This window comes from Monopterus albus, unplaced genomic scaffold (genome assembly GCF_001952655.1).
Source record: "Monopterus albus unplaced genomic scaffold, M_albus_1.0 scaffold227.1, whole genome shotgun sequence".
Taxonomy (NCBI): domain Eukaryota; kingdom Metazoa; phylum Chordata; class Actinopteri; order Synbranchiformes; family Synbranchidae; genus Monopterus; species Monopterus albus.
Window position 1 is genome coordinate 484079 of NW_018128107.1, and position 17389 is coordinate 501467.

Consider the following 17389-nt stretch of genomic DNA (forward strand, 5'->3'; position numbering starts at 1 on the left):
GAGAGATGTGGAGGGTTTTGCCTTTACTCGAAGTATATATTATATTTTGATGCTAATACGTTTGTACTTTTACTTAAGTAAAACTTTTAATGCAGGACTTTTACTTGTTTCAGAGTATTTTTAAATTTTTTTAAAACTATTTTTACTTCTTCCATCACTGCATTGTCAGATTTGTGACCAAACAAATGCTAACAGAATTCCCATTTATAAAGGGCATATAGGCTGTAATCAATGCATTCATTTATGGTTAATACACTATTTACTAATATCTATAGAGCAGTTTTAAGCCAATAAGAACCTTTGGGTTGCCAATCGAAGTTATGTAAAACTTTATGAAAAGAGACAAAGGCCCTTTAATAGTTTGCTGGGCCACAGAGCACAATGGGGGAATAAGGAGGTCTCTGGGTTCTGTAAGTTTCTACTTACTGCAGCTGACAAGAGAGCCGGTACATTTTTCCTCACCGATTACATTTTGTGATTGTGCATGTGAAGGGAGGGCAAGTTGGAACATCTCTATTTGCAGATATTTTGTAGTGATGCTCTTTCTTGGCCACAATTAAGCTCTTTGATGCATAATTGCAGTGTTGTTGTTTTAGACCAGGGGTGGGCAATTCCAGTCCTTCTGCTTGTTTCCAGCTTCTGATTGACTGAACACACCTGGTCCAGGTAAGCAGCAGTGGGTTGGGCAAACCAGCAGGGCAGCGGCCCTCAAGGACTGGGATTGCCCTGCCCTGTTTTAGACACTGGACAAAGAATACTGAGCAGGCTCCTGCATGACTAGCATTTACTAGTAATTTAGAAGCTAAACATGTTGGTCTTCATGGAGAACACCCGTGATCCTTCCATAATGCCTTATACAATAATATACAATACATTTAACAGCTGTCAAATGCCCCTTAGTAAATCAGCATAGCCTCAAATTCTGTTATTTATGCTAACCTGGTCAACACAGTTTATGTTTCATATGATTAGCAGGAAATATTCAAGTCAGAACAAATATAATGTACATTTCATTTATGTTTTCCATTTCTCTCTTTATTTTCTTTCAGTCACTTGTACCAAACTATGGAAGAGGATTGGGGCCACTGTAAAACATCTGAGTTCTGACTTTAAACACCTGAATTTTTTTTTCCAGGATTCTGACTCATTTCTTAGAATTCTGTCTTTTTAAAAAAAGTCTGCTTTAAAATAAGACTTCTGAGAAAAAAAAAAAACTCAGAACTTCCATTGTTTACAGTGGTCCTAAGCCTCCTCTGTAGTCAACAGAATATTTACAACCACAGAAAAAGCACCTCAGTGTAAACATATAACTTCACCCCAGTCACTGTCAGCTATATAATCTGCTCTGAATATTTAGCAACAAAGAAAATAAATAACATTTAATCATCTGTCTAAAGTCTGTCAAACAATAAATAAAAAACTGGTATACAGACAAAAAAAAAAGTGCAGAGCTGTTGTGTTTCCTACTGGCACACAGACACTTGGCAGAGCCTAAGCTGTACACAGACATGAAAACAAAGTATAGGATATTAGAAACTCTTTCCAAGTGTCCACTGATATTTTCTGGTGACCAGTTAATGACCCTCAAAAGCTGAGCCAGCTACTGCCCACTTATAAAAAAAAACAACTCACACTAGGCTAATTGTTAAGCCAATTATCAAACTCCCGAGGCTTTAGTTCTTACATAGCTTTTATCCAATTACAACATGCCAGTGTCTTTGTAGGTCATACGTAACAGTTACATCTCCAGCTTAACCAGCAAAATTCAATTTAATGTGTGCTTCTCTTTCCCAAGCATGTGGTCACATGGTTAACATCATATAAACACTGAATACTGTTGTAGATGGACATAAAATCTTTGAATACTGTTGTAGAAGGACATAAAATCTTTGGAGGTCAGGCTAAACCCATAAAAGTATATTTTATTAGCTGAGGATCTGAAAAATCTGACGTATTAATCAAAGTATAAATAGCTTCTTATACAATAATTCCATCTAGCGCCTTCTGATTAGTTGTTGTTAAACTTTGCAATGTATTTTACTTCAAATCAAACAGCTGCTTTCTATAAGTTTTATCATGCTGATTGTACTTACTGCATCTGCACCCTCTAGATATTTTTATAGCATAGTTTCTTCTTTCACACATGTAAGCGAGTCCCAGGACGAGGAATAACAATCATTTGGCAGAGCTCTGGGGATCACGGTTCTGGAAGGGTTGTCTGTTCTCGCTGAGGTCCTCTTTGGTCTTTTGGAGGCAGGTGAAGATCTCCTTGAAGAGGGCTTTGTACTCAGGCTGGCCATCTTCCAGAGCCGTCGTCAGATCGGAGAGAGTACCTGAGCTGGAGAGACGTGGGCAGGTCCAGGTGCTCACAAAGGGACTGCTGGATGTCTGGACAGCTTTATGGCTGAGGTCCTCTGTTGTTCGCTGGCATCGTCGCAGCAGCTCATCATATTTCACCTACACAACACACACAACACACACACACACACACACACACACACACACACACACATTCATTTTCTGACTACTTGACATTCTACATTTATTACTGAATCCACACTGAAAGCAAGACGCTGTTAGAAATTAATAAATTAGTCAGATAATTATTAGACTTTAATGTGTTAGTAATGCAGTTTAGTAAGATTCAAAGTCTGCTCCTGTGTGCTGTGCTTCAAGGTTAGAAGATAATGTTGATTCTGAAAAGTGTACCTTGACACCAATTGTTTTCTTGTATTAATCTTGTGTTAAGAATTATGTCTGAATGGATGTTTTAGTTACATATCACGCATACAACATACACACACACACGCGGAATTCTTCATTTTGTTATGTCCAGCTGCTCCAAGCATGCGGAGCATAAGATAAGAGAAGGAGACGTCAGACTGTCTCCAACTCCTGATGTTTTTACAGCTGTCTGTGTAAGGGGTTAGCCCAAAATCTTATAAATGTATTAGGCTCTGTGTTTCCGGGGTCTCTCTTCTCCAGCAGCCACCCGGGTTTGTGCTTCTGTAACTTTTATTTGTGGTCTTTTTTTAAATAAACCAGCACTAAAATGAAGCAAGTCGGACTCCGTCTTCATTCAGATCTGTTCAATAAAAGAACTGGGGTATAACAACGCTAGCAGTGGATTTTATGTCTTTATCATCAGAACAACGGTCTGTCAGCAGGACAGTGGCCAGACAGTCTTCACTAGGTCAACAGACAGCAGAAATACTCTGAAAGAAATTAGTTTTATGTTGGCTCATTAGGAAGAAGTCAGATTTTCTCTGTATGGTTTATTGATTTTCCACATGTCATAACAGACGTACCATCCATCCAAAATCGGCTTATCTGGGTCAGGTCATGGTGGCAGCAGGAAAAAAAGAAATGAGGTGTACAGAAAAATAAAAACACCTCTGAAAAGCCCAATATGTGTGAAATTTACACCTGCACTGACACATTGTTTGCGCATTGCCTACTTTATTAACATGTGACCATTTGATGCGTGTAAAGTACATTAATGTGTAAACATGTTGACAACGTATTAAAAGTTGACTACAGCCTTTCTGAACAGGCTGTGACCCATTAGCTGTGGACAAGTTTGGTTGAAACACTTCTGTAAACCAAAGGGGTGCCCCAATAACACTTAACAAGAACTCCTTTATGTTTCTGTTGTCTTTAGATTATTCAGCTCAAACACCTAAACAATCTTCCTAAAGATGACAGAAAAACATGTTCTTGTTAGTTAAGTAGTGTTGCACCCCTTCAGTTTATGCATAAAATACACATTAACGTGTCCAATTTTCACATGATAACATGTTGACAGCACATGGCTACAGGTGTAAATTTGCAAATTTTTGGCCTATTTGGCTATCCTGGGGGTCCAGGAGAGACGCACATGTGGATTGACATATTTGATAGAATGGAATTCTTTCTGCAGCATGAGAGATGGGCAGAAACATGTATAAACGCGCTCGGTGTGGATTAGGAGTTAGGAAAAATCTTAAGATTTTAAAGGGGGAAAAAAAAAAACGCCTTAAAACTTTCATGCATAAATTGTACCAGACATGATAGGAATACACCACCTGCAGTGCACTGTACTGTGCATCCACCTCGTTGAGCAGAGAGATGCCCCGCTGTTTCACTGCCTTGGCTCGCCGTATACACAGCTCCTCGTGCAGAATCCTGTCTGGGTTTGCTGCTCTCAGAGCGCTGTCACTGTTACACCTCTGTCGGCTGGACCTTCTCTGCTCCCCATCATTTTCTACCTTCTCTTCTGTCTCACTCTGATCTAGGCTTGGCTTTTCTTCTGAGGCAAAGAATACTGTGTCAGGCAACAGCAGCTGGACCGGTCTTCTGACACTGGTAGGAGTGGAGGAGACACAGAGCCATAAGTGTCAAGTATAATGTGAAATTACACACACAATATTGATATATACTTCTCCTGTATGTCAAAAGTTGCATCACAAAGTGTCAGTCAGGACAACAGAGCCAAAATAATTAACCAGTGTGAATCTAGTCCTTACACAAGTCAGTCCTAACCTGTTGGCCCAGTCAGCGCGCCACAGAAGCCGCAGCTGCTCCACTTCAGCCTCCAGCTCCTTCTGCCTGGCCCGGCAGCCGGCCAGCACTGCCAGCCGCTCCTCCAGCCCTCTGTTCTCCCTGGCTGTCAGCTCACTCTCCCTCTCTGCAGCCTCCCTGCGGCTCCGCTCCGCAGCTGTCTGGCTCTTAAGGATCTGGATGGAGTGCTGGAGCGCCAAATTCTCCTCCTCTGGGTCTTGGAGTCTGTCTCGGTCATAGAAGGAGCCCTGAGGTGAACAGAGTCTGTACACATGCAGGCTATCGTGGGTTAGGTACCTGAGCCAGAAGTCAACATAAAGTGGAGAAAAAAAAACAGGTGAGAGACCACTTTCAGAAAATAACCATCACACTGAGATCATTCACTGTACTGAAGTGTACAAATATGCAGCTGGCAGATGTAGCCAGAGGTGTAATTTTCACTGGAGGTGACATCCCCTCTTCATTCTTCAAATATCCTGCTCCTTTTACAGTTGTTATTTGAGACCCTGAGAAACACTGTCAGTATAAACAATCCTGCTGAGAAAAGCTTTGAGTTGATTTGTTATTGTGCACCCACAGATTAAAGCTTAACCGCAAAGATTCAGGTTTCCATCGAGGAAACAAGAAATCATTACAGGGTTAGGTTAATTAATTTAAAAGCATTTTAAAATTCTTTCCAATATGCTACTCCTTATAGGAAAAGCATGTTAACCTTCATTTGTTATAAGATAAACCTGTGACTTCACTGTCCTTCCAGTACTGAAACCAAACCTACACCTTTGCTATAAAGACAAAAACTGAAGTTAGAAATCTTGGTGTCATAACTGACTCAGACCTGAGCTTCACCAGTCACATCAAGACCAAAACTAAGCTTTTTATCATCTCAAACAAACAGCAAGACTCAGAGGCCTCATGTCCAGACAAGATTTAGAGAAACAAATTCAAGCCCTCATCTCCAGCAGGCTGGACGTCCCAAAAAGACTGTTAGACAACTTCAGCTCTTTCAGATGGCTGCTGCCAGAGTTTTGTCAAGAACCAGGAGAACTGAGCACATCACTCCTGTTCCCAAATCCTTACACTGGCTACTTGTTGCCTACAGAAAGGACTTTAAAGTGATTCTGCTAGTTTATAAATTACTCGGTGGTAAGAGGCTAAAAGAATAGAAATGCAGCAGGACTCTGATCTTCAGGAAGCAGTCAGCTGGTCGAGTCAGAACTAAACAGGGTGAAGCTGATGTTAGCTACTTTATGAAGCGGTTACATGGATTGAAATACTTGGTTTGTGTTGGTTTGGAGTGAAGCTATGATAAATTTGATCGTGTTAAATAGATAGTGAGGCCTGGCGATAGTCGCCCCTCGAGCAAGCCCTGTTTTGCCATTTTGTGTGTTCTTTTCTTGTTGGTGCTTAGAGAAGTTTTTTTCTGTGTGTGTTATTGCAAGCAGTATATCATCTGATGTTGATAGTTATTATTTGAAATGATTGCAATAAAAGACTGCAATGGTGAAACACCGTGAATCACAGTCGTGATTCTTTCTCCCCTATTTTAGGGGTGTAACATTTACTAGTTTGATTTTCATTTTAGCTCATAACAATGGTTCATTACTATCTTTCTTTTCCCACTTTAAATCGCCTCTGTATAAGGAACGTGCTGTATAAATAAAGCTGTCTTGCCTTGCCTTTGTGTGCTGACATGAAAAATATGTATCATATCAAAATCTCTGCTAATATTAAATTTTGGTAGCAAAATTCAGTAAATCATTAGCTTCTAATAAAAGTTCACTGGACACAGATCTTCCTAATGCAATTAAGTTGAAAGGGAAAGCAGGATTGTAGACTATATCAAGACTTTAGGGTTAACCATTATCTCCATAGCAAACCATGTGTGGCATGAAATGCATAAAGCGTATGCATTAGCATGCTACTGACGGTCAGGGAGGATTAACTTCCTTATCCTTAGGATTATGTCTAAAGGAGGCTGGTCTGGTCTGACTCTGGGTGACCTGACAGTGTCCCATCAGCACCAGTGGGGTAACATACCAGTGAACTGACGGCAAGATAAGATCAGACAACAGGAGCTCTCACTATTCAAACAGCTGAACTACCCATTGATCTAATGTAAAGGAAGACAAACATCTGATGTTGCTGTCCCTGGTGTAGACAGATACACCTTTTTTTTTTTTAGTAAACCAGTGTCACAATTCTCAAGGTGTGTCTTTATCTCACAGTGCTGTCTGATCTACCACACAAATTCCTGTCTGAAAATACTTCCTCTGTCATATCCTGTAGTTCCTCCGTTAAACAGCACTGTGCAGCAGAGTGCGAGTGACAGCGCACATAATGGAATACCTGTCATGATGCAAGTCGTACAGCTCTTTGAGACAGGACACGCTCTGTGCTCCGAGGCTGCGTCGATGCTCTGCCAGCTGTCTTTTGTCTCGCTCTGCCTGGGCAGTCTTGAGATCATCCACCTGGGTCTGTAGGTCCTCCATGTGGGTCTGAAGCGCTTCGATGGTCTCAGTTAGACTGAATGGAAGAGTAAATGTGTGATATTATCTTCATACATTCAGACCTCTTAGACAAATAATAATGTAAAACAATTTTAAAAGGCAAATCTACTAGACTGACCTATAGATCTTGTGCTGGGCCAGGCGGTTGTCCTGCATGAGTCTCCTGTTGCCTTGCTCCAAATCTCTGGCGGCCGTGTCTAGCTGCTCATACACTTTGGTGTGCTGGTCGTTCATCTGACGCAGTAGGTCCACCTGCTTGGTCAGGTACTAGTGCACAAGAGAGGAAGTGGCAAATATTTAGCTGAAGTCCTTCAGGTTTGTAGTGTGGTATCTTCAAAAAGGTTACATAAAGCTGAAAGGATTAGTCCATTAATCAATAGGATAGCAAACGTTACACAAGAACGTCTGTGGTTCCAGGTTGTTTAGAAATTATTAACTGAATATTTGGGGGTTTGGACAAATGGCCAGAAATCAGAAATTTAATAGGAATCAGAATATCAAATGAATTGTTTTTTTAAGTGCAGTGTTATACATGTGTTTGTACTTATAGATTTTATTTCTTGATTTACAAGGAGTCTAATCCAATTCTGACTTTAATCTCAGAATTGGAACTCTGAGAAAAAAAACAAAACATTTCTTTTCCAATTAAATTTGTTTGGGCATTTTCACCTCTATTAGGTATTAAAATTGGTCACTGGGAGGCGGACTCAATAGGTCAGATTGGCCAGGATTAACATTTACTCCATCCTATTTAACGTGTTTTGAGAAATTCATAATGACATTTCCCTTCCTGTAACTTTCAGATACCCGTGTACAGATTTTTCTCACTGAAATGTCTTCCACTCTAGATTCACTGATATAAAACCACTGCGTGCAGCAACAGTATGCGCTGACAGTCTAGACTGTCAACAAGTGAGGATATACTGTATGCCTACATGCTGTTCTCATGGGGAGTTTAGTGCTGCTGCAGCCTCATGGACTCTGATTAGTTCCTTCCTATAACATTTATCACCTCAATCTCCTGCAGCTGCTCCTGGTTGGTGGAGTACATCTGCTGCAGGGCCTGCTCCAGCTCATGGTTCCTTTCGAGGAGGGTTTTCCCCAGCTCTGCCGCCAGATGGAGATCTGCCAAGGCAAGGGGAAACGTGTCAACACAAGATGCAGGACTGTTCCAATGCCCAAACACAGGCAGTTGATTTTAAAAAAATTAATTCTGAATCTTGCCCAGCTACAGTGTGGGTTTAGTGAAGTGAAGCAGAGCTTATGTGGGGCCACTATATATATAAAAAAATACACAGTGCCAGCCTGGGGATTTTTAATTCAAACATGCCATATAACTACCAAGCAAAAACCTTGGGCCCTAGTTGGTGGTGGATGTTATACAAACTGCCCCCAGAAACCCCTTCTTAAAGCTTCTTGTCCAACAGCTGAACTGGTTTAGTGTTACTCAGCTCCACTGAGGAAGTCCCTCCTGCCTGCTGCCACCAGAACAATGAAATGCCTCCATATCAGGAGAGCAGCTCTGCCGGTCAAGCTTCAAATATTTCCTTCTACAGTCTGCTCTCGTGGTCATTTACCGGTACATTCATTATTAATTATAAAAGTAATTCATTAGAGCTGCAAATAATTTTTCATGAATTAATCTGTTCCTTGATGAATTTATCATTTTCTAATTGCTGTAAAATGTAAAAAAAGCAGCATAATTTGACAGATCCTATGGTGATGCATTCAGATTCCATCATTAAATTTACTCATAATTATGATGAGTAAGGAAAGCATAAAATTGTCACAGCTGGAACCAACAGCAGCAAATGTTTGGCATTTTTCCCCAAAAGAGGTTGAAAAAGTTTCAATGATTAGCAAAATAGTTGCAGCTGGCTCATTTATTATTAAACCAGTTGTTTCAACTTTAAAATTAATGTATTAATCTTTTCAGTAGTGTCCACTGTTGTCTTGCACTTCTCGGACCTTCTGTTTTCATCACATAACCCTGTTTTGTAATATACCTCACCTTGTGGGAATACACACAATATACTGTATATTCAGTGTAAAAAATTTTTTAATAAATAGATGCTAGCACAACAACAGCTTGCCATACGGTGAACTTCAGTATGTATATCATGTACAGTGTATTCAGGCCATATTAGAGAGTTTCATTCTGGTTTGAGTTGTTCTCAGGTTTACAGTGTATCCTAGTTATCACTCATTGTTCATGGCCATATTTGTCTCTTAGCAGGCATGTCACTAACTATGAAACAAATAAGGTAGCTCGTTTGGGCATTAGGCTAATAGGTACTCCATCTATGCATTTATCTCAAACCCATGTTTGTGACAGCAGCACAAACAACACACGTTTATCAGAAAAACAAACACAGAACCCGTGACAGCCTCAGGGAATCCAGGCCACACACAGCTCCAGGATTTTATTCGACTATTGCAATTCTGTATCACAAGGGCAGACAACACACCTCAAAGCCATTTTTCTATGAGCAGGGCTGGAGAGTAATTAGGAGCATTTACTGGAGGTTTTCCATTTTCTGCTACTTTATATTTTGACTCGGCTATATTTCAGAGGAAATGTTCTTTTTACTCTGCTGCATTTATTTGACAGCTAGAGCTACTAGTTTATTTACAGAATAATATTTTACATAAAAAACACAAGCTAAAAAAACAATACAATGTTAAAGATTAAGTTGTTACAAACTTTTTGATTGTGACCTCTTATGAAAAATCAAGTTTCTGGCTAGAAATCCTTTGTTTAAGACCTAATATTTAGCAACAGAAATAAAAGTTGGAGAAAGGTCCGAAACACCTACTCAAATACTAGTTTTGTCTCCATTTCTACCACATTGGTTGGGAAGCACTATAGTCTATTTGTTAGCTTGTGTCATGTCGTCATCAATGTAGTGGACTATTTAAAAAAAGACAAGCTACTACAATCGCTACTGTACACCTAGTTTTTACTACTAAAAGCCTACAACCATCCCTGAAGTAGTAACAGCTGACGAGAACGTGGGAGGCAACAGTTGAATTCCTCAACCTACACAGCCAGAGTAGGGTGCGTCCACAGTCGACCTGCTCTTACCGTGTTCAAGGTCCTGCGGGTCGTACCAAGGTTTCCCATTCTTGTCATACTCTTGCTCCAAAATTCTGCCAGCTAACATTTTAAGGTCACGGTACACGCAAAGTCCCCACCTGACAGAAACCTGAAATACAGGCTAGTCTACAAGCTTGAAGCTGGCAGCGTACAGCCACCCTGTGTGATGAAACTGAATCCTCCCATTGTGTGTAAGCCGTTAAATCTTTTGTCGCTACATCAACGTGGCAAATCTCTAATAAACCCCGACATCCGGTATGTGGCAGATATGCGGAAACTACTTTTAAGAAAGAAATCTTTAAGAAATGCATCTTCATTTTAATCGAACGTTCATTCCAGCTTTGTCAATATTTTCAATGAAATAGGCTCGCCAAAATAGACTAAAGGTTAAATGTTTGCTTTATTTTTTAAAAACGTTTTTCGGACCTTCCTGCTTTTGGCGACAGGCATTTTTAATAACGAATCACAAAGCAGAAACCGAACTCTTTGGGCCAATCAAATATTTGTTTTCCCGAAACCCCGCCCCTCTAGGCAGATAGCGAGATGGATCGATAAGATTTCATTCACTTGTTTTTATGCGAATTTACCACTGTAAACATTAAGAACAGTTTAATGGGAAGACACATTCTTTTCTGTGGATTTTCACTGGAAGGAGACAGCTGGAACAAAAACAAGTTCGGTTCTGAACGCCTTTATGCTTTGGTATATTGTGCAATTTCACTATTTTTCGTAGCTGAAAACTTTGGCTCGCTCCAGCTCGTTAAACCAACACGTACTTGGCTGTTAAGTTATCTGCCATGATGGCTGTGCATGAGAAGCCTTTTTATTCCGGAAAAACGAACGCACTCCTGATCAAGTGTGGGATAAATCATGCAGCTCTGGCTTATGCTATGACTACTCTGGGGGCTGCCATGATAAACAATATATTCAGCTTCTACTATGTCAAACTCTTTATCAATAAATACAACACATCAGAGGGAGCATTCGACCAGTCACAGGTGAGTATATTATATAGACGTTGCTGTTGCCTACACTCACCGGCCACTTTATTAGGTACACCTGTACAATTGTATGCAGTTCATTGCACTTTCGCCTTATATTCTGTGTTTATGTACTTAATGAAGTGGCCGATGAGTGTATATGCGTATGTAGTTAAGAATAGGGGATATTTGAGAACCTGGATGCTTTCCTTTGCTGTAACTTAAAATGATTTTCATTATTGATTAAGCTGTTTATTCATTTATTTGGTTATTTATTTACTTTTTAACCACTTTTTTGTCTAGGCTATAGAAGATCTGAAAATAGGGAAAATGTCCTTTACAATTGCTTGTTACAGCAGACGAACCTTATGAAACTTAGTCATGTAAATCAGAAAAAACTGAAAATCATCACATTTCAGAAACTGGAACAAGCAGATCAGAATCACCTTTATTGGCCAGGTGTGTTGGACACATGAGGAATTTGACTCTGGTACATCACTCTCGTATGTACATGGCCTTGTGTAAGGCAGCAGTGGGCAAGTAACCAATATAAGGCTGAGAACAGAAGTAAAGAAGTAATGTGCAATCAAGCAAAAGAATGTGCCTTAGGAGTAAAAATAAAGTGCTATATACACACAGTCTGGATTCGACTGATCAATATGTACAAGGTATATATTTACAGGTATTACACTGAGGATTATTGTCCAGTCATACTGTCGTGGATCAAGTGTTCATCAGAGCGATGGCCTGGGGGAAGAAGGAAACTGTCCTTGTGCCAGAAAAACAACACACAAAAGAAAACTCGAGTACACAAGGCAGCCATAGTTGTCGGCGTCGCCTTACCCTTTTTTTTGCCCTTCTTCATGCTAAAATTACTTGCTTTTTTAATACCTTCTATCTGTTAACTTTTTAGGCAATACTTTATTTATAATGAATAATCATTTGAAATTCCTCTCCACAGGTGGTTTACATGGTGTGGAATGCAGTCAATGACCCGTTGTTTGGCTACTTGCAAGATAATTCCAGGGTGCCCTGTTGCTCTCAGCGACGTCTCTCCATTTTGTATGGTGCTCCTCTCTACTCACTGGCTTTTCTTCTACCTTGGTTCCCGTGGCGTTCCTACGCTCCTGGTGACTGGTTGAGTGGCGTACACCTGACAGTGGCACTGTGTGCTTTTGATGGCATGCTGACGTTTGTGCTACTGGCACAGTGCGCATTGTTTGCAGAAATTTCCAGCCACCATCAGAATCGAATAAGACTTATAAAGTACAACCAGGTATGGACTTTGTATACCAGAAACTGCCTCCATCTTTCTTCTGTATTCTTGCCAACATGGCTTTCCATTGTTCTCATATCCACTCCCTTTAATTTCCCAGGTGGCTTCTCTTATTGGCTCTTCCAGTGTGCTGTTCTGCGGTGTGCTGTCCAGAAACATGGAGGACTTTACGATGTTCCAAACCTACACCGTGCTAATCGCTGTCCTGAGCTGCGGCTGCATGATGTACACAGGTTTCCACAGTGAGGGCCGCTTTGATAACAAAGGATCTCTATCAGACGCTCAGGGGTGTGTTGACATGACTTCCCATCAGTCAGCATTTTCCTTCTCCACATTAAGAACGATGACCTGGCAAATTGTGACCAACCGGGATTTTCAACTCTTTGTGCTCATGAACTTTTTCCAGGTCTTCCTGTTGGCTTTCTTTAATAATTTTACTATGATATTTACTGAGCACCTGATTCCTCCAGATGCGCTTCCGTCATTGGCTAAGAGTATCATGTATGGAGCAGGATTCATCTGTCCACAGGTATTGTCCCCCCACTGGGTCAAAGTGTTTTACTAAAATGATAAATGGGAGCTGTAGCATTGGCGCACAATAAGTTGACATTACCTCAAAGGACCTCACTCACAGTTTTGCATGGTTTAGTCCATCCTTAACTCACGTTAGTGCACCATCAAGGAATTACTTTCAAAACACTCAATATAGTACATTAGAATTGCTACTTTGTATTACTCTGTGTTGTTCCTAATTCTGTGTCCATCTCAGCTATTAGTATTGAGCTGTCAGAATCTGCTCCGTGGTATTGGCTACTACAGGATCATCCTCTTCACGTTTTTCATGGAGGTTGGAATGGCAGCACTCATGCTAGCAGTTGGCCCACAGCACTACTATATATTGGCAGTTTTCCTCACAGTTAGCATGTAAGAGGTTAAATGACTTCTGACATTTTTCCATAATCACTGTACATAATCACTGTATTCTGAAGGACTTTCTCATACCTTCTGTGTAGGGTCATAATTCAAGCAGCCTTCAGTCTTTTCGGCTTGCCTTTGGCTGACATCATCGACAAAGACATGCAGAAGTATAAGCGCAGGTAAAAAAAAAAAAAAAAAGTCATCAGCGCACCATCTCTTACGCAGTCATCCCTTTGATGCAGTGATTATTTTCTCATTTATAATCAGAAATTCATGTTATTTGAATAAATGGCATTTATTTTCCGGCAGTTCCCCCTTGTCCTCCATGGTGTTTGGGACGAATGCTCTGTTCACCAAGCCAGCTCAGTCGCTGGCCCCCATGATAGTGCTTAATATCCTCAACCACTTTGGATATGAGAAGCTTAAGGATGCAGACCCAACTTCAGATCCAAGGTACAGGCACTTTCTTGCTTCATCTAAAGGTTAAAGGTCTATATGAAAGTTATTTTGATAGCCCTGATGGACCAAAGGCTGTAAATGTTTAGGATTAGGGAACTGTTTCCTGCTGTAACCATATTTCCCAATTCCATTCCTCCATATTTTATTTATCATTAGTTCTTTTCATTCTCCTCTGGCTTTGATAAGGTTTGCCGATGATTACCCCTGGATTTGAATCTTTAATCTGTTAGTGATAAATGATCTGTAATTTACAGCCTATAACCCCAAACAATAGTCAGTTTGATGTCCAACCCTCTACACAACCCTTAGTTTCAGTTTATGCCATTATAAAAACAGTTGCCTTTCCATGAAATAAAATGTAGATAATCTGACTTGAATGTTGATGGTGAAAATCTGTAGAACCACCAGTGTGGTCTTTTCAAAAACATTTATCTTAATATTTGCTTGGATCCCTATTATGGTTTGTAGCTGTTTTATTATCATTTCAATTTATACAGTATATTTAAATGACTGTTTAATTAGAACAAATGAAAAGACAGTCATGGCGTCAGCTTTAACTACAGCAAAGTTTAGTGCTCAATTGCTCATATAGGAATCGCACAACTTACAACCTTAAAAGTTCAGAAGCTTTGAGGTAACTGCAGTTTTCCCATGGAGCTTATCATCAACTGAATAAATATCAATTAAAATATGGCCCTCAACAGCCGTTTCCTTCCAAGGTCACTGGTAGTAGCACTCGATAAATTCAAAGCCAAATATTTGATTTCGAGTCAGTTATGGATCCTGTAGTGTTTATATATTTAGTACTGGCTGAAAATGTAATGCACACATCTAGTAAGCAACAACATGCATTTGTAAAAAAAAATGTTGGTATAACAATATAATGAAGGTATAACACTGACTTTGCTTACTAAAAGCATTCCATTTTAAATAAGCTGCCTGACATGCTTGGTTTCAGCGTTCTCATGTTTTCTTTTTTTAAATGATATTTTCTTCATAGGGGCTTTCCTGTCAAAAACATCCACTGAGACGCAACACACCCGGGTTGCTTCACTTTCAGTTTGAAATAGTTACCAGTGTGCAACAAGTCAAATGTCTGAAACACTACAGTTATAAGTGAATTTAAACATACAAGCACCTTCTAGCTGTAACAAAAGGCTTCTTGTTTTCAGGGCCCTGGAGAGCCTACACAGTGTCATGTTCTACATGGTGTGTCTGCTGCCCTTGTGTGTCGCTGCTGTGCAAGTCCTGGCTTGGAGGCCGTTTTCCATCCGCAACAGTCACACAGTCGACGCAAAGTATATTGACAACTAACTTCAATATTTAAAGGAGCTTGTGGAAATTTCTTTAGCTGGGATTTGGGAAAAATCTTTATTACTGAGTAAGAGATCATGTTGAAATTAATATGTAAATCACTGTGAGAGTCCGGATTGTGATGATGCAGTTTAGGACTGTGTCCTGCAAATGCATAGGGAACCACTGTACATAATATTGGCCTGCTCACAGACACCAAGGACATGAATATCAAACATTAAGTAACTAAATGTTTGATCTATGTAAAGAGGAGAGATTGCTTCCATTACCTGCACTGCCAGTTTCTCTTTAGTTATTGCATACAAGAGGTATATGAGTTATTGATCAGCATTTGGATCTGAAAGTTTGTTAAGACTCTTTAAATGTGCATAAAAAGCCCACTAATGAGCCAGTATTTGGTACTTTATAGCACCAACTGCCTCGCCAACAAACACAAGTTGGACCAAAACCTTTCCACATACAGTATGTGGAAGCAGCAGACATGAAAAGTGGTTTAAAGATAATGGTAGCATCCAGGTAAAAAAAACAAAACATTATGTCGGTATAGATTAGAACAGTCTGAACTTCAACTGGCTACTTACTATAGATTGACTACTTTTGGTTGTATGGTTAAGGACATTATGGCTAATACCATTTAAGATTTAGTTGATGGTTTACAGGAGAGAACAATGCAGAAACAGAACAAGCAGAAATTTACTGAGATTTTAAGGATATTTGGGTGAATGCTAAAAGCCTTAGTTGACTCTGTCAAAAGTTCATTTCACAGCTTTTATTTATTTGTAAAAAAAAAAAAAAAAAAGCATGTACATGTAAACATCCACCTTGACCTTACAATTTTCTTTGAAATAAGTTGAAAGTAACAAAAGTATTTGGCAGCTGCTGTTCTTAACTCCATGCTTAATAGAACAGACAAGTTGATTTTAAGTAATTTGGCAAAAAAACAAGCTGGGACTTGTAACCTAATATTTCGCAGCACATCTTTTTGAAGCACTTACTGGTGTCAGGATATCTTTGGTAGAATTGTGCACACTACAACTGGTAGTTTGGATTTACTCTGTGCCTTTTTTACCATTACATCTATTTTAATGATCAACATTATGTGGTTAAATTACCCTTTTAATCTTTTGGTTTTGGATTTTTATAGTTTATGATTAAATATATTTGTACACAACTTTGTATGCTACTTTTTACTGTATATAAATATGATTCACAAAATAATTTTCTATCAAACCGCCAGTTATCCTAAATATACTACAGAAACTCCTGGATTAGGTGGCTCAGTTACATTTCTGAATTGAACTGGATTTTCATATGTCACAAAAACACTAGCTTGACTTTGAAAAGGATGAAATTGTTCAGTGGGTTCAAATATTAAATCCAACTGACACAACATAGGTAGAAATACAAATGTCACAGAGGAAACCTATCACAGCTGAAAGTGGAAAACCGGAGAGACAAACGGCAAAGGCTCAGCACCTGTGTCAAGGTGTTTGTATTAGGGGTGGGATTGTGTACATGAGTACACGTTGTCCATATCGTTTATGTAACAACAGACTTGGCCTTAAAAGTTCCAGGATTCATATAAAATGGCGTCAGCAGGATTATATATGCCTGCCATCACGAGAAAAAAAAAATCTAGTATCTTGTTAACCAGAAGCCTTAAGTTATTTTTTTTCCTCATTTTTATGAGAAACATTCATCTTTGAAACATGATTGTTCTTGCTGTTACCACATAGGCCACTGTATTTTCTCATAATGACATGAGCCCTGCACAGCCTGGAATGCAGCACACACAGGTTGAGCAGTAGCCTACCTGAGCTCACTCAGTTCAGCAGCCTCTCTCTCATCAACACTTTCATACCAACTTGTCACACAGTGACCCGCATTGCACTCCTGTCCTTGATCTGGCACTTTAATCCATGCACAATAATTAGCCCAAAAATAACACATGAATGCAGCTCAAGAGCAAATTGCTCAAATCCCGATGATGTTACAGGCATTATTGACAGCAGGTGAAGTCGGTGTGTGCACTGCTGTCACTTACTCCAAGTTGTGCAGGCACACGTTAGGGAGTAGAAATGATATGATCCTCTGTGGGGTGTGATATCAGATAGCTCCTCAGGCCATACATTTGAAACTATATTTCTATATATAGGCTATATGTTGACCATGCAATAACCACCAGATGCAGTGGCCTAAAACTTAAGAAAAATTGTTTTAAAAAAGTGTACACATGGTGCTTAAAGGAAGGATTATGGCTGCAGGTGCCACTGCTCATATAAACTGCTCAAAAACATTA

At 39.7% G+C, this 17389-nt stretch overlaps 2 protein-coding genes across 4 annotated transcripts; one reads left to right on the plus strand and one right to left on the minus strand.

Annotated features, from left to right (window-relative positions):
• Window positions 1-1013: 1013 nt before the first annotated feature.
• On the minus strand, window positions 1014-10369 carry cdr2a (cerebellar degeneration-related protein 2a). Of its 2 annotated transcripts, none has more exons than XM_020619834.1 (7): window positions 10132-10369; window positions 8059-8171; window positions 7165-7313; window positions 6886-7062; window positions 4522-4836; window positions 4065-4335; window positions 1014-2457 (listed from the first exon to the last, which is right to left on the minus strand). In XM_020619834.1, exons 1-7 carry the CDS (start codon window positions 10208-10210, stop codon window positions 2176-2178), a joined length of 1386 nt encoding a protein of 461 aa, XP_020475490.1. In that variant the 5' UTR covers window positions 10211-10369; the 3' UTR covers window positions 1014-2175. The 2 variants fall into 2 exon arrangements, with proteins under 2 accessions (XP_020475490.1, XP_020475489.1); XM_020619833.1 differs by having other exon boundaries at window positions 4065-4341.
• Window positions 10370-10438: 69 nt separating this feature from the next.
• mfsd13al (major facilitator superfamily domain containing 13a-like) lies at window positions 10439-16261 on the plus strand. Of its 2 annotated transcripts, none has more exons than XM_020619831.1 (7): window positions 10439-11141; window positions 12085-12399; window positions 12500-12928; window positions 13169-13323; window positions 13413-13496; window positions 13627-13770; window positions 14949-16261. In XM_020619831.1, the coding sequence occupies exons 1-7, from the start codon at window positions 10941-10943 to the stop codon at window positions 15088-15090; spliced, it is 1470 nt and encodes a 489-aa protein (XP_020475487.1). In that variant the 5' UTR covers window positions 10439-10940; the 3' UTR covers window positions 15091-16261. The 2 variants fall into 2 exon arrangements, with proteins under 2 accessions (XP_020475487.1, XP_020475488.1); XM_020619832.1 differs by lacking the exon at window positions 10439-11141 and adding an exon at window positions 11474-11582.
• The last annotated feature ends 1128 nt before the right edge of the window (window positions 16262-17389 follow it).

Excerpts from the sequence above, each read along its gene's own strand:
- cdr2a (XM_020619833.1), bottom strand. The coding sequence starts at position 10,210 with ATGTTAGCTGGCAGAATTTTGGAGCAAGAGTATGACAAGAATGGGAAA. Across the intron at positions 8,172-10,131 it reads CCCGCAGGACCTTGAACACG|ATCTCCATCTGGCGGCAGAG; the intron begins GTAAGAGCAGGT and ends TTGCCTTGGCAG. Across the intron at positions 2,458-4,064 it reads CACAGTACAGTGCACTGCAG|GTGAAATATGATGAGCTGCT; the intron begins GTGGTGTATTCC and ends TGTGTTGTGTAG.
- mfsd13al (XM_020619831.1), top strand. The coding sequence starts at position 10,941 with ATGATGGCTGTGCATGAGAAGCCTTTTTATTCCGGAAAAACGAACGCA. Across the intron at positions 11,142-12,084 it reads GAGCATTCGACCAGTCACAG|GTGGTTTACATGGTGTGGAA; the intron begins GTGAGTATATTA and ends TCCTCTCCACAG. Across the intron at positions 13,324-13,412 it reads GTTTTCCTCACAGTTAGCAT|GGTCATAATTCAAGCAGCCT; the intron begins GTAAGAGGTTAA and ends CCTTCTGTGTAG.